The 14,894-nt window shown below is 33.2% G+C and overlaps 1 protein-coding gene across 13 annotated transcripts in view; it reads left to right on the top strand.

Annotated features, from left to right (window-relative positions):
* LOC134843893 (poly(rC)-binding protein 2-like) overlaps positions 1–14,894 on the top strand; it is a 49,347-nt gene that overhangs the window by 20,004 nt on the left and 14,449 nt on the right. For 9 of the 13 annotated variants that reach the window (XR_010162622.1, XM_063860222.1, XM_063860218.1 and 6 more), the window contains exons 2-3: positions 8,245–9,211; positions 9,356–9,388. Coding sequence is in view for 12 of the 13 variants with exons in the window: in XM_063860222.1 (XP_063716292.1) it covers positions 8,690–9,211; positions 9,356–9,388 (555 nt within the window). In the remaining variant the exon portion in view is untranslated. Of the gene's footprint in view, positions 1–1,401; positions 1,613–2,678; positions 3,077–3,315; positions 3,615–7,026; positions 7,234–8,244; positions 9,212–9,355; positions 9,389–14,894 lie in introns of those variants that run through there. The other 4 variants (XM_063860223.1, XM_063860224.1, XM_063860219.1 and 1 more) reach the window with 4 other exon arrangements.

Raw genomic sequence — 14,894 nt, 5'->3', positions numbered from 1 at the left:
AGACCGCGTTAAATAAAATGAAACTGAAAATTTATGGCTGACTCTTCTATAATATTTCTAACGCGCAGAAGAAAACGACCCTATTTTTTTTAAAAAAAAAAAGAAAAATTTTATGATTTTTTTTGAAATACTCTCGGACCATTTTGTGCTACTTGCACATCAATTGGCTATCTTTGTATGTATTTGGATATTACTTGTTTCTCTAAGACTGAGCAAACTAGATCCTTGGCTCAGTCATTTGGATTCTGTGTTAATTTTGAATTTATTATTTTGTAATGTTCGTTCTGATCTACTAGTTTCTAAATTTGTGCAGCCACTTAAATAATCAAAAACAATGATGTTTTTTGAAAACTTGATTGCGTCGTTTTGAGTATTTATATTTTTAACTGAGTTTTTACTTTGTTTGTTTAACATTTTTTTTTTCTACGACAATTATTGTTGCCTTTGGCTAACGAGCAAAATGTTAATGATGAATTTGCAAAGAATGAGGCTTTCCAAATCATCAGTTCTTTCATCAGTTTTCCGTATTTACAAATCGTATTTCTCATTTGAATTGTTTCCAACTAAATTACGCTGCAGGTGTCTGTTCATTGCTTCACTCTTTTTTAAATTTTTGACTGACATTTTGCTCTTGAAATTTTCTCGTTATAAATGAAAAAAATAATATTTTTGCTTAAATAGTGTTCCTTTGATTAACAAATAAGGAAAAAGAAAAGATTGCCCGCATCAGGGCAAAGCTTTTTATGGTTTGTCTGCTTTTTGACTACTATGAAATATTTTTTGATAATTTTTTTAACGAATATTTTTAAAAAGCATGATTATTCTTAAGAAAATAAAAATTATTGTCAATTATTCTCAAATGGTTTAAAACGTTCCCACTTTGATTTCGTCCCTTTAAAAATAAAGTTCGTCAATTGAAACAAAAAATATAACATGAAACAAAGTAATTCAAAGACCTGAACATTCTGCGCAGAACCCATAATTTTTGTTTCAATGAAATAAACGTGTTTTTCTCGCTGGCTGACTTTTACTTCATTATAAAATTTCCGTTAGATTTAATTGACCTCAAAACTCATCAGCTGTAAAATTTGACAAAATTATCAGTTTTTTAGCGTTTTTTTCCCTGTTTATAGCCTTTCCTTGACACAGTTCGAATTGTTGTTTTCTACATTCTGTGTCTTATACTCAAAATGTTTTCAGCATAGCTAAAACGGTTATTCACGCAGTCAATTAGGGACTTGTCGCTTGCACAATATATCGAATTTAGCCCCTGATTCTTGACTGCATCTATTTATGCGGCCGGCAGGGGCTGGGGAAACCCTCTCTAATCCATCTTGTATTTTCACTCTCTCATTTTCCCTCATTTATCCCCTCATTTTCCCCTCATTTCTACCCAATTTGCCTGTTTCACTGCTCCATATATTGAACCCAAATTTAATCCTAAATATTTTGTAACATGTCTCATTATAGGTATATTTTGTCAACGCAAATAATTTACCCCTGACTATCAGACAGGCAGACAATCAATCAGCTTAACTTCAGCAGTCTTTTTTTTACATTCCGATCAAATTATTCATAATGGTTTCTTTCCCTGTTAAAAATTTATAAATCGGTGAGTGAGTATTTGTATGTACTTGAACTTGCCAGTAAATCAAGCGCTCTCCCTCTAACCTTTTGCAAGAAGGGACTAACAATGGAGAAATTATCATCACTTTTTCTTTGAAGCTATTTCCCTCAATGGAAACAGTCTCATTTAATGCCTATTCCATTCTATACGCCCTTTTTTACTTTACCTTTTTGAAGCTTCAATTTGTGAACAGGCCGTCTCTTGCTCATTTTTCAAGCCTTTTTAAGTTTCTTAAACGCCCTTCGAATTTCAGTAAACCGTTTCGTAAATTCCCAATTTAAGCCGATTTAATTTGCCCAAGTGGCGTGAATATTTTTAGGTTCCCCTGTTTTTATCACAAGCCTTCTGATGTGTGAAGGAGTTTCGCTTGAAAATGCATTTTTGTACAATTTTTGTTCACAATCCCTATCGGCCACACCCACAAAGTCAGTAAATCTTAATTATCTTACTATTATTTCACTAGCTGCTTTTTAATGCATTGCCTCACAAAAATTTTTAACCTCAATTATTTAATCATGTTTTTTCTATTTGAAAAACTTCTTTTCTCTTTCTGTTTCAATTCCTTTTCTAATATTTGAGTAAAAAAAGATTTTGTAAGTTTGGGGTAATTTTCTTCTTGTCTTGTGAAAAAAATTTTTCTAGTAAAATAATCCTGTTGTTTGACAAAAATTGATCATTTTTGTCTTGCAAATCAAAATGTGTCGAACCCATTGACAGTTAGTAGATGAAGGCAACACTAAATTTAGTTAAATACAAGTCAAAAATTACAGGTTTAATTAGTCAATTATTGCAAAATTAGTCCCTGATAAAGAAAACTGACTCGAGTTATTGAAAGACAGAGAGCGAAAAGCACATGTTTAACTGAGCTTTTTTCTTTTTCTTACTGATATATTTTTCCAATTAACATTTAAAAATTATATTTTATTTTACCTTTCATCTATAGAAAACTTCATAATCTAATTAAAAACCAGTAAAGATCGCTTACCAACTATACTAGTGCACAATAAAATAAATGTTCACTACAAATTGAATTTTATAGAGCAACATTGGCTCCGACTTGCCGCTGTATTTTCATTTTCATCCTCCATAAAAAAAACAGGTCTGTTTTGCCTGAAATGTTGCGTGTACTTTCTGCTTCCCTAATCTAAGATTTAAGCCCGATGCGTAACTGTAATTTGGTTGAAGTAACTTGTCTGCTGCATTAACACTGTTCCGCATATTAATATCCCCCTAAAATGACGTTCACTCCGCTTCTAATAATATCTGCTCTCTAGGTACTACCACCCGGTATGAACACTATACTACAAACTAAGATGAAAAATAACTACAGAATAACTATAGAGTTTTTAATTTTTTAAACTCGTGTTTTGTCTTCTGCTAATTCTTCATCCCCGGTGAAAGTTAAGCGAAGGAAGCCTCCTTTTTGTTTGCTGGCGGCGCTTTAAAAATGTAAGTAAAAAATAAGAAAAAACATGGTTTTTAATTTGCATTCAAGTTGAAAGCAGAGTCAGCTATTTCCACGGAAAACTCAGTTTATTTCGCCTGTCTACTTGTTTTACTGTTTTTCAATTCCATCAACCTCTTCCTCCGTAGTTTTTACACTGTTGTTTTTCTAGGTGTGTTAACTGTCGCTTGTTTTTGTCGTTTCCTCTTTTTACGTTTCCTCTCTGTTTATTTATTGCTTTTTGAGCAAAATCAAGCTGCAAATTTATCGTGTCGATTTTCACTCACAATTCTCTGTTTTAACTGCAATTCGCTGATGCCATTCTAGCTTTCTTTTCATTTCTGTAGTGCTCATTTTCCCCACTTAATTTGTTCACCGACTTCCAAATTTTTCTCACTTGTTTGTATTTTCAACCTTCACTTGATCCCTTTTAGCCAACCATCAACAAACAAAACAGCCCCTTTTCTCAACATCTAAAGTTTTTGTTCTTAATAAATTTTGGACCTTCAGATCTCAAACGCCATATCATCTCGCTGCTGAAAAGTGAGTTCGATAGTTTTTTAAAAAGTTCCCCATTTGTACTTGTGTTCTGAATTTCAAAGAAAGTGACAGAAAAGACATAATCGAGGTTGTTTTTTTACTGATTTCAAATTTTCTTCTTTTTGATGCATAACGAGGCCAAGCTGTGTATTTATTGAGTTGTCACCTGATTCCGCAACAAAGACGCTCTCTTTGATCTTCCTTTGTTCTTAGGTTTTCTTACAAAATTTGAACACGTTTAAAGACTTGTCTCTGGATTCTAGAGACCTCACACGCTAAATTGTGCGCCTATCCAGAGCACAGTTTGGTCTCCTAATTTGAAAATTTTTCAAAACATAAAAAATTACAATTTGTCGAGCTCAAATTTAGATATCTGCTTTACCTAAAATTTTTTTTCTTAGAGCGGGTTTGATTTTTAATTTGTCCTAACAGCAACTAATTGAAGTTGAGGCACACTAATTGATCAAAACAATTTGTTAAAAGATACAAAGTAAGTCATTTTGCACTTAACATTGGGTTTGTGAGATTTAAATCATTATGGAAGTTTTTCGTCTAAGTTTATATCAAACTTTTTGAACGACTGCTGAAAGATCCAGATATTTGAACTTACACAGCAGTTTTTAAGAAGTTGTTTGTTTTTACTTCGGTGGTTCAACACTTTTTAATTGTACACTCTGAAACATATTTTTAGCTAGATTGTAGAAAATAGCTCCAGTTTTTTTTGTGTTTTTTCTTGCACAATTTTATGAAATTGACCTCTCAAGTACTACTTTATTAAGCTCTTGTTTAAATTTATGAGTTTTTTCGTAATATTTGAGTTTGAACAGAATAGCGTTAAAGAAGTCCTTTCAACCAGAATTGCAGCTTTAATGATCAAATTGAAAGCTTTTTTTTCTCTTATGGTTAAACGAAATGTTAATGTTCCTGGAAGAAGATTTTTTTAGAAAAAACTTTTAGAGCGCTTTGAAAAATTCTGATGACTGCTTCTATTTCAGTCATTAATTAGTAAATGATTAAGACCCAATATATTTTGTTTTCCAAAAAAAATCTGATAATGTGTTTTATACTGGTTGCGTAATTTTGATTTGAGCAGTGTTGTATCTTATTTCTTTGTATCTTATTTTTTCTATTTCCTCTTGAAGTATAAGGTTAATACCCCGTTTTCGTTGGATAATTTCATATATGTTCTTCAAACACCACGATTCCCAACAAAATAGTTCTTGATCAGAAAAAATTGTTATGCTTAAAGCTATTCAAATCATTATTTTTGTCAAAAAGGTTATATATTCAACGGAACTTTTCAAAGGCAAAATCCTAGGCGCAAGAAATATTTTTTAAAAATCTCAAACTTCGAACAAAAATTACATCATAGCCATTTAATTGAAAGACATGTCTCCTTTTTATATCAATTTTCAAAACAAAGCAAAAATTCTCGAATCACGACAAAGCCTTAGATTTTCAGACTGCTTTTTTTATCGACGAAAAATTTTGGCGTAAAAAACGATGAAACACTTTTCATATAAAATTTTATCCATCACCCACACGCTACGAGAAAATTACGTTGTTTTTTGAAATTAGAAGCATATAATTTTGCACAACTAGCAAGTTGCTTCAATTGAAGTGGAAATGATTTAATTTTCCGCTGAGCAGTGCGAAACATTATGCGGTTTTTCACAAGACAGCCAAATTGGCAAGAACAAATTAACTTGACAAAAAAGATTGCATGTAAAAGAAGTTTTTCAATTTTGAGCTCAAAGCATGACTTGCTTTCAGATCATACAAAAAACCGCCAAAATTTTGAAATTTGTCGAAAAAAAACACGCAGAGCACAAATATTCCCTCGTTTTTTTGAACTTCGAAAATATAAGCTTAAAAAATTTTCAATTTTTATTTATGACCGATAGCATTAAATTTAACAACAAAGGTTTTTTCTCATGAGCAACACTCCGATTGGAAACTTCAAAAAAACTCAAATTGTAATTTCAAAAAGAAACTAAAGCAAGCTAAGTTAATCCTCCTCAATTCAAATTTCACGCGTAATAAACGAGGCTGCTAAACTCTAGGCGAAGCTCCGAGCTTTTCAAGTATCCTGTCAACTTGGTGATCCTGCTTTGGCCGAAAAAGTAAACTTGTTTTGCTTCTTGTGATTTTATTTTTTGTGACAAATTTTGGCTTTGTAAAAAGCCCTTTTTGAACATTTTATCCTTTGAAAAAACTGTTGACTTGTTGACTACTGACTTGTTGACCCAAAATTCAATATTAATTTTCACCTGTAAATTGTTTTTGTAAACTTACGGGGGCTTGAAATCCGGCTACATCTAAAGAGTGCCATATTTCTTGCTAATAGCGCGTAAGCGGCGGAATAATCCGTTTCAGAATTAGTTTCACATAGAATTGATTTAGGCTTTTTGGACTTCAAAATACGTTGTTAGACGTTCATCGCATAACTTTGTAAGTTACATGCCATTTGAGCGTTGACAAATCTCCTTTTGGGCAAATGGTAGCAATGATTATGCTGAGGCAGGCTGGATAGCGTTTTATAGATCCTCTGTGAATTGCTGAAACCACAACTATTATTGTTCAGACCTTTTTGTAAAGTTATGGGGGTTTAAAGATTGCCACTTTGGCCGATTTACATATATTGACGCGCGATATATTTTTTGCTATTGGATTAGGTGGATGATGATTCCATCTGAGAAATTATTCCAGAACGAATTTAGTCATTCTATTTGGTCTATTCAACGCTTTGCTATATCCGAATCTATCATTTTGATCTTTACAGTTTGGAAAAAACCTCAAAAAATCAATTTTTTTTTCTTTTGTTTGGAAGTTTCTTGCCACTTTTTTTTTAAAAACAAACTCTATTCCTCAGAGCTTAAAAGTCAGTTAGTTGGAACGTTTAGGACTTCGTCCTGATAAGAGCATTCTTGCAGGCATTTTATAGTTTCTATTAGAAACTTTGTCAGTTTTCAAATTTTAAAAGAGGTCAAGATTTTCTCAAACATATTCTGTAAGCAAAATGTCCTCACAATACTTTCGCAAGTCGAATAAAAAAACGAAAGCTGCGTCAGATTTCGAAACAAAAATACTTTCAACTCGAAAACGTAAAAAAAATGCAATTTCTGACATAATGAATGTCATTTTGTTCTTTCAAAGTTTGTTGACGCATCAAGTTTTTTTGTAGGAGGTGATTTCAATGTATGCACAAGGCATGAGCAAGAAGATGCCATTCTAATGATTTCATCTGTTGTTCAATTTAAATTGCAATGAGGCTGCTGGCGTTTTTAACATTCTAGCCAATATAGGCAATACTACTTCTTAGCTATTCTACATCACATATGTTTGCATTAGTGGGGTGGATTTAAACGTACAGTTCAAGACATGAGACATACATTATACACTTGTGAGAAGTTAGAGGGATTGAGGAGCAATAAATATCAAAGAAATTTAATAAATTTTTTCTAGTCTAGTACCACAGAAAACGGTGTCATTTGCGGAGCGCAAACAATCAATAAAATTAGCGCTGTTACTACTACTGCATTGCTCTACTTACTCTCGGATATACGAGATTTTTTTAAATTCTTTTTAAGACGACATTCTGGATATACTGAAAAAATATCTGGTAAGTTAAATCAGTTTTCAACGAAGTTATTTTCTTTGAAAATGTTGACGTTATTTTTTCTATTCCTTTTTGGTTGCAGAAAAAATGACTTTCGTTCAACAATTTATGGAAAATTTTATCATAAATTGAACAAGTTCATAGAAGTTTTTTTTCAGGAAATATGCTGACCCCCTGCTATACACGAGAAGTAATGCATAAATAGCAAACAACTAATGAACAACGTCGAATGAAAATAACAAATTTCAAGATTTCACCTTTTTATCAATAGATTTTGACAAATTAAAATATGCCCCTGCGTAGTATGCTGAAAAATTTTTGTGGGCGCTATCTTTTAAACGCTATTTCAATTCTAACAGAAATTTTAGGTTCTTTTATGATTAAAAATATTGTTTTGGCTTTGGGTCTGGCTCTCAAATTTGAAAGTTTAGTTCCCGCACAAAATCTTCTCAACAGGGAAACCAAAACAAATGAAATTTAAGTTTGTTAATACAAAGCCTGTTAAGACTTTCCCTGTTTGGGCTAACAAATGTCCCTTTTATTCTACCATGAAAACTCAAATAGAGAGAAAAGGTCTTTTGTAAATTAGGGCACACTTTGATAGTGTTGATTAGAGGTAGTTAATAAAAGGGCTAGAAGTACTAACTTGGTTAGTGGACCTGGCCTGGGTTTAATAATATTACCATCTGGAAGTAGTTATTGCACCCGTGTACAGCCCTCTATTTTATACAGGGTATCATATACAGACTACAAAAGAGTCAATGTTTGTTTTGAAATTATTCGAAGTTTTTACAAGGTCTTACAAGTGCTATCTTTTACCGTCCGAGCAAGCTTCGCTTTACTACACAAAAATTTGTGAAACATGGGCTAAATTATTACAATATATCACAAGCAATTTAGTGCAATCCGTTTTTAAGTATAAAAAAATACCGTTTAAATCAAAAATGAAGAATTACGGCAAATAAAGCTTAAAATTCCCCACCGAGATTCAAACCAGTGACCTTTATGTTTCAGTTGACATCTTCATCCGGCTGTGAGTCCAAAACTTAACATAGCAACCGGCGCATTCAGGCCCAACTTCAGCAGCTGATCTGACCCCAAAATTGACCCCAGCTTAGAAGCTCAATATTGCAACCTCAATTTCAAATTCCAAAACCTAATTAAAATTTCTCGCAAACCTGTAAAAAAACACTTCACTTGCAACAATTTTACACTTCCTTATTTTCAGTTGATTATCGGTTCCTGGGTAATAAAAGGTTGAAAAAAAAATTAAAAGTTGCTCTATTCTAGCCTATCAGACATATCATAGTTTGAACCTTTCAGTACCCATAAACTTTTTGTGAATAGTGTCCCCTTAATACCGATTATTGTTCATTTGTCGAAAGCGAAATTTACAAACTTTCTTGAGTTCTATTATCTGTTGGTTCTGTGTATTAGAGATTTCCCTTTACTGTCGTCAATGCTTTACCCCGCCGCTGTAGCTACGCAATTTCAAGGAAACAGCGCTAACAACACACACAATTTCAACCGATTCGACTTCTTGGAACGAAATCATCAGAACAAAATTAAAGGGTCGAACCACTATAACCACAATAGATCGGTAAACAACTCATTCGTAAACAAAAACTTGAGTAGTACTTACCGAAGTTCGCCAGGAGCTTCTTCGGCTCTCGATATCGACTGCATGATGACCGCTGGAGGCACGAATATCTCGGTCGTCACCGCGAGCAACGCGGCAACACTTCCTTACAACGCCACATCAATGGATAATGGGCCGACAGTGCCACTAGACGAACTGTCTCCGTCGTCGACAGGTGCCAAAATGGAGTCGGGAGGTCACAACCATCAGAGTTCGATGGGGGGAATGGGCGATGATTGCAGTGTGATGGCGTGTGTCGAAGGGGGTTCGCCTTCTCCGCCTCAGACGTTGACCTTGAGACTTATCATGCAGGGAAAGGAAGTCGGAAGCATCATTGGGAAGGTGGGTTGTTTAAAGATATTAAATGCATATTTTTGAGAAATAAACTGTTCAAACCTACAAATATGTTGTATAATAGTACAATTCCCTATTATCATAGAAATTATTGAGTATTTCTGAATTAAAATGTGTTCACTTTTGTTATAGAGAGGTGATACAATCAAGAAATTCAGAACTGAGGTGAGTCGTAGTTTAATATTTTGTCAGAATAAAGTGCAAGTTTTTTACAGAATATTGGTGTAATGCTCAAATGTTCTGATTTAATGAACAAAAAAAAAACAGTGGTTTCTGCTAATTGCAGAGGATCTATGAACGGCTATCAATGAAAGTTTTAAAACCACTCAAAAATTCAAAAATTACCCTTCTAATTTATCTATCAAAAAAACAGGCTACTTCTACGTTAAATTTATCGGAATTCTTATGAAAATTGAAACGCTATGAAATTTTTGGGGATTCGTGACGTTTCTGCTGGTTTTATCCTTACTAAATCTACCACCTCAAAAACTGTTGAACTATATAAATCTGTGAGTTGGTTTCCGCAGATTGTTCTTTGTTCTTTGGCAACTAGCATCATGATAAGGCGTTCACTTTGAGGATTTGAGATCGTGTGTAGAGACTTTTGTCATGGCTTCAAGGACGAGCCCTTGTTTGACCTCTAGGTTCAAGTCTACCACAGCCTGATCGATTCTGGAACATCTAGAAACTTCTAGACGCAAAACATTGAATCGCGTTAACAAAAAGGTTCACTCAATGATATAGACTAGATCACTTCGCATAAATCAAACTTCATTGATCGACAAGATGTGGCGACGAAACCTTCTGCTTCAAGCATTTTTTGTATCTAGAAATAAATTAGATTGGGTAGGTCCATGGATTTTGTAAAAAAAAATGATGCAAGCTTTTCTATATTTTTTTAAAAGTTTTTCATGGAACTGAAAGAGCTGGTCTGAATATATTAGTTCACAGATTTTGGTGTATGGCTATAACTAAAATTTCGAAAAAAAGGTTAAGCCACCCAAAACTTCGTCCTAACTTTTGAACCCATTCAGCACACAATGAGAAAAAACCATCTCCATATTATCAAAAAAAAAACTTTTTTTTTCAAAATTTTAACAACAAAATATACGCATCGCTAAAGTGTAAAAAATTAGACAATCAATCCAGTATTTATTTTTTTTTTTTTCATTTTTGTAATTGATTGCTGAACAAGATTTTCACAAGATTAATTTCACGTAATATATTGTTTGTAATCTGCTATTTTTGTATTTAATTTTTCCAAAAACAAAATAGATTTACAAATTTTTCTGAAGAAGCCATTGAAAACTGAAAAAATTTCAAAAAGATTCGATATTAAAAACAATCAGCCTAAATAAATTCAGAGTTGTTTAAAAATGCTGAAAATCACTGAAAATTTGTCCCTAGTTAGTATTCTGAGTCAAAAATAAATACAAAGTTATTCGAATGAGCTGTTTCCAAAAAATGGGGAAAGGGGCAGTGTTTATCTGAGCTGATCCAATAACTGATTATAATTTATCAAAATTTAGAGCCAATTATTTTCCGATCTCTCTATTTAACGTCAAACGAAAGTCTTGAACAGAAACTGACGGTGAAAATAGGGGAAGATAAATTCTTTCCTGCTATCGCTTTGTCTCCATGCGAGTTTTTCTTTTTGAAATAACACTTTTCTATAGATTTTTTTAAATGTTATAATACATGACAATTGGAGGCGTAGTAAAGTGCAGAATAGTTTCAGAAAAAAGGGTCCAAGAACAGTAAAATTCAAAAATATTAATTTTTGTAAGCTAATCGGTAAAACAAGAATTAGAACTATCAATGCTACAAAGAAACGAATAGATCATGCATAAATTGAGTAATTCATCAGATTTTTTTTGAGTTCAATAAGACTAATTTGATGAAATTATATAATTAATGTATGATTTATGCATTTCCTTGATAGTTTGACGATTCTAATGATTTTTTAAATTGATTAGCCCGTCTAGATCATTATTTGACCGGTTATTTGCTCTTAGACCCTTTCTGCTCATAGATCATTCTGCTCATTGACTGGCCAGCATGACGACAATATGAGTTTAAAAATTATATTTTCATAGTGTGACCTTTTTTAAATTAGCAACTTTTGAAAATTTGCACTAATGAATGTGCAGTTTTTTTTTCGAGCATCTTCAAGCAAACGCATAAGCAACGAATTTATTATTGCAAAAATATATAAAACAGAGCTTTAATAATTTTTTTTTCTATCAAAACATCAAAACAAAGAGTGGCCAGTAAATAGAAAGTCAGGCAAAACCTTCATCCAAAAGAAATAGAGACTGGTTTGTTGTTACTAAATCACAGAAAAGTCTCTTTCTTCAGTGTGCTGTTTTTTTAATTGATACAAAGGTTTAAAAAAGTGATATACTCTTTTTTTTGCTGTCGTTCTTCAAGTTTTTTTGCGGCCAATTTTCATAGCTGACCGCTTAATAAATTAGTGTATTACTGTAACCATCCAAATATGCTGAAATAGATACAAAATATAGGGCAGAAAATATGAATGCGCAAGTAAAACATCAGATGTCCAACTTATAGGACTAGGCGCACATTAAAGACATCCATTCATTGATTTATTACATCGCCATGGGGATTCCGTATGCGATTCGACACACAATAGAAACCCGTGCCATTGTGTTAAAAGGATTCGCTATTTGGGATGATAATTTAGCCCAAATATTGCAACAGAGGTTTCTGATTTATATTCCCACGTTAGGGACTTCTTAACTGATCAGGGAAGATTTATAGCTGGACATCTTTGTAAACAGTAGCCTGATTGATCGGGGCTTCTAAGACGACCCAGTTTAGATAAAAGCTAAAGAGAGTTACAGTTACGGTAAGTTATAGCATGTCATACTTTTAACGGGCTTCGAAAACCGCTCAAAACCGTCACCAAAATTAGCCATTCTTTTCTCAGATTCAGTTCAAAAGATCAATTTGAAAACTCAGTTGTTATGGGTTGGTCGCATTATTAAAAGTATGTAAAATTGTGTGATTTTCTTGAAAACGCAGGTAAAAGTGCGACCAATTTTCATTTTTTTAAAGACTTTCTGTTCGCATTTTTCATTTTTGTCGTTTCATGGAACAATGACCCAATTTTACGTAGCTGTGAGTTTTGGTTCCAATAAAATCCAATCGACTTAATCCATTAAATAGGGTTTTATTTGAGTCGCTAATAGATCCCTTATGAAATTTATTAAAACTTTGGGAAATAGTTAGAATACCCTGATTTGACACCTATTTGATACTGTCCGTTTTAAGAAGAATTCTCTCTTTTCTGTTGCGTTTGTGGGAAACATAATTTGAAACGCACCTGTTAATGAGGTCAGATTTTTTATTGATTAAATCTAAACCTTATATTTTCATTTTATCACTGAGAAACGGAAAGTTTTTCCGCCTTGAAAAACTGCTAACTTGCCAGCTTCATTCTTCAGAAACGTGATAAAAACGCATTTTCCTTTTTTTTTTCACCCAGTGTATCTTTTATTTGGTCTGTTTATCTTTTTGCGTTTCGTTGAATTCATTATTCTAATCATACTAAATACTTTTTGACATTAATTTTATTCGCTTAAATTGAAGTTCAAATTTATCTTTCAGCAGAGACTTGCAAAAAGGTTAGGCGGAAATTTTTTCACAACCGTTTGTTTTAATTGGTTTTCTCAGTTTTCTGATTCATAGGTTGAAAAATGGCACTTGCAAATGTTTCCAATGCAATTGGCGAAATCCTTGAAACCTTTGTGTTTCTAGAATTAGTGAATAAGCACGAATTCTTCTTCAATTGAGTTTTATTTCTTTCAAAAGATGGGCCTTTAACAAATCCCTTTTAGAAATTTGAATTAATATTGGAACAAAAATAAGGCAAGGATTCTTTTTGCCTCCACATCGTAAAAATTAATTCGCAACCTTAAAATAGAGATTTGGTGTGCCAATTAAGAAACGAATGAAGTGTGACTGAAGTTGAATAGAGAAAAAGGAGTTTCATTTCTCTGAAGTTCATGTTCTCTATACCAACGCAAAATACAACAGAACAGGTATCGATTTCACGATATCAATTTTGATCGGTTTATGCGAACTGTTATTTCATCCAACTCAGAAAAAAAATGCTCTGGTAAATTTTGTCGGCTCTTCAAGTCGCAAACCATTTTTTGAATACCGAGTTTATATGGGTCTATGACAATTAACATTAAGATATCCATTCATGGCTGACGGACCCTAAAGTGGTTCGAAAGGCGCCTTTGGCGCCAAAATATGCCAAAGTTTTTTTTTGGGGGGGGGGGGGGGTAGCGCGCGCCGAAAAAAAAACATGATTGGTCAAACTTTTCCAAAAAAAGTTTTTGGCCTGTTTTTTCAAAAATTTGGTTGCGGCGCAGAAAATTTTGTCGAACTGGTGTCTTTATAGTATTTAGGGAGAGCTCAGAAAATCCATTTGGTCGTCCTAAAAATAAAGGTCAACAAAATTTTTGAATTTTTTTTGAAAATCCGCCCTCATCGAGAAAATCCTAGATCTGCCCTTGAGGAGGACAAAAGCTTGCGACCACAATTATTTCGAAAAAAAATTTTCTTTATCAGTTTTTGTATCAAATTTGAGTCAATTTTTTGCACTGTTCCAGAGATAGACTCATGGAAAAAAGAAAAAAAACTTAAATTAAACTTCAATTTTTTCAGATTCAGATATTCAAGTTTTCGCATTTCTTTGTGCTAAGCTAAGCTTAAAAAATGCTTGCGACTTAAAGGGCTTTCAAAGCTTAAATGATCAAATAATAATATAATTAATGGCTCCACTCGACCCATTCTTATAATTATTTCCTGTACCTCATTTTGCGTAGCAAAAAAAGTAAAACAGACCGGAATACAAAATTATTTGCCATTTGCAATCGTCGGAAAAACAACTCACAAAAAAGCTGATGAGGTATGAGGTTTGCTTGAGTTAGAACCTTGCAAAAATTGCAAAAATAATGTAAAGTTCCGTATCGGTATACCACAGAAAAACATAATTTTCTGGATCATACCGTTTTTTTTTGTATGGCAGTTTGGTGAAAAATTCAGCATCGACTCCCACGCCTTTACACTTATCTGATTCGTATCTAAAGAACGGGCAAAAGGCAGTCAATTTTAATTGTCAATTGGCTGGCCGAGGGTTGTTGAGGTGTGAAAACTTTAACATTCAGTATCAACCGCCCATCTTTTCTTGAAATTCGGTTGCCAAATTTATCTCTCCTCTCATTTCTGTACCTTTTTATGTCGTACCTTTTGGGCCAACTGACTTAACAATTTTTCGAAAGGCGTTTTTGGTGCCAATATATACTAGTAACTTTTAGATGGAAGCCAACGCAAAAAATTGCTTCAAAAAATGCTCAAGTTTTTAAAAAGTAGGTCTCCTTAGTGATTTGGGAGAGTACCGAAAATATATTCGACCAGCCTAAAAAAAGCCGACCAAAATTCTGAAAAATAAACGACACCCCTCGAAAATTTTTTGCTGCTACATAAAAACTGCTGAATCAATGGTTGAGCATATGCGGACTTCGTACCACGTAAAGAGTTCCTCAACTTTTGCAATAGGGATGGGGTGGTACTTAAAGAAATACGAAAACATCTGGCAGCGTAAAATTTAATTTAAAAATCATTTTAATCAACTGAG

The sequence above is a fragment of the Symsagittifera roscoffensis genome, chromosome 4, assembly GCF_963678635.1.
Source record: "Symsagittifera roscoffensis chromosome 4, txSymRosc1.1, whole genome shotgun sequence".
In the NCBI taxonomy this organism is placed as follows: domain Eukaryota; kingdom Metazoa; phylum Xenacoelomorpha; order Acoela; family Convolutidae; genus Symsagittifera; species Symsagittifera roscoffensis.
This window is presented reverse-complemented; position numbering and strand designations above follow the sequence as displayed.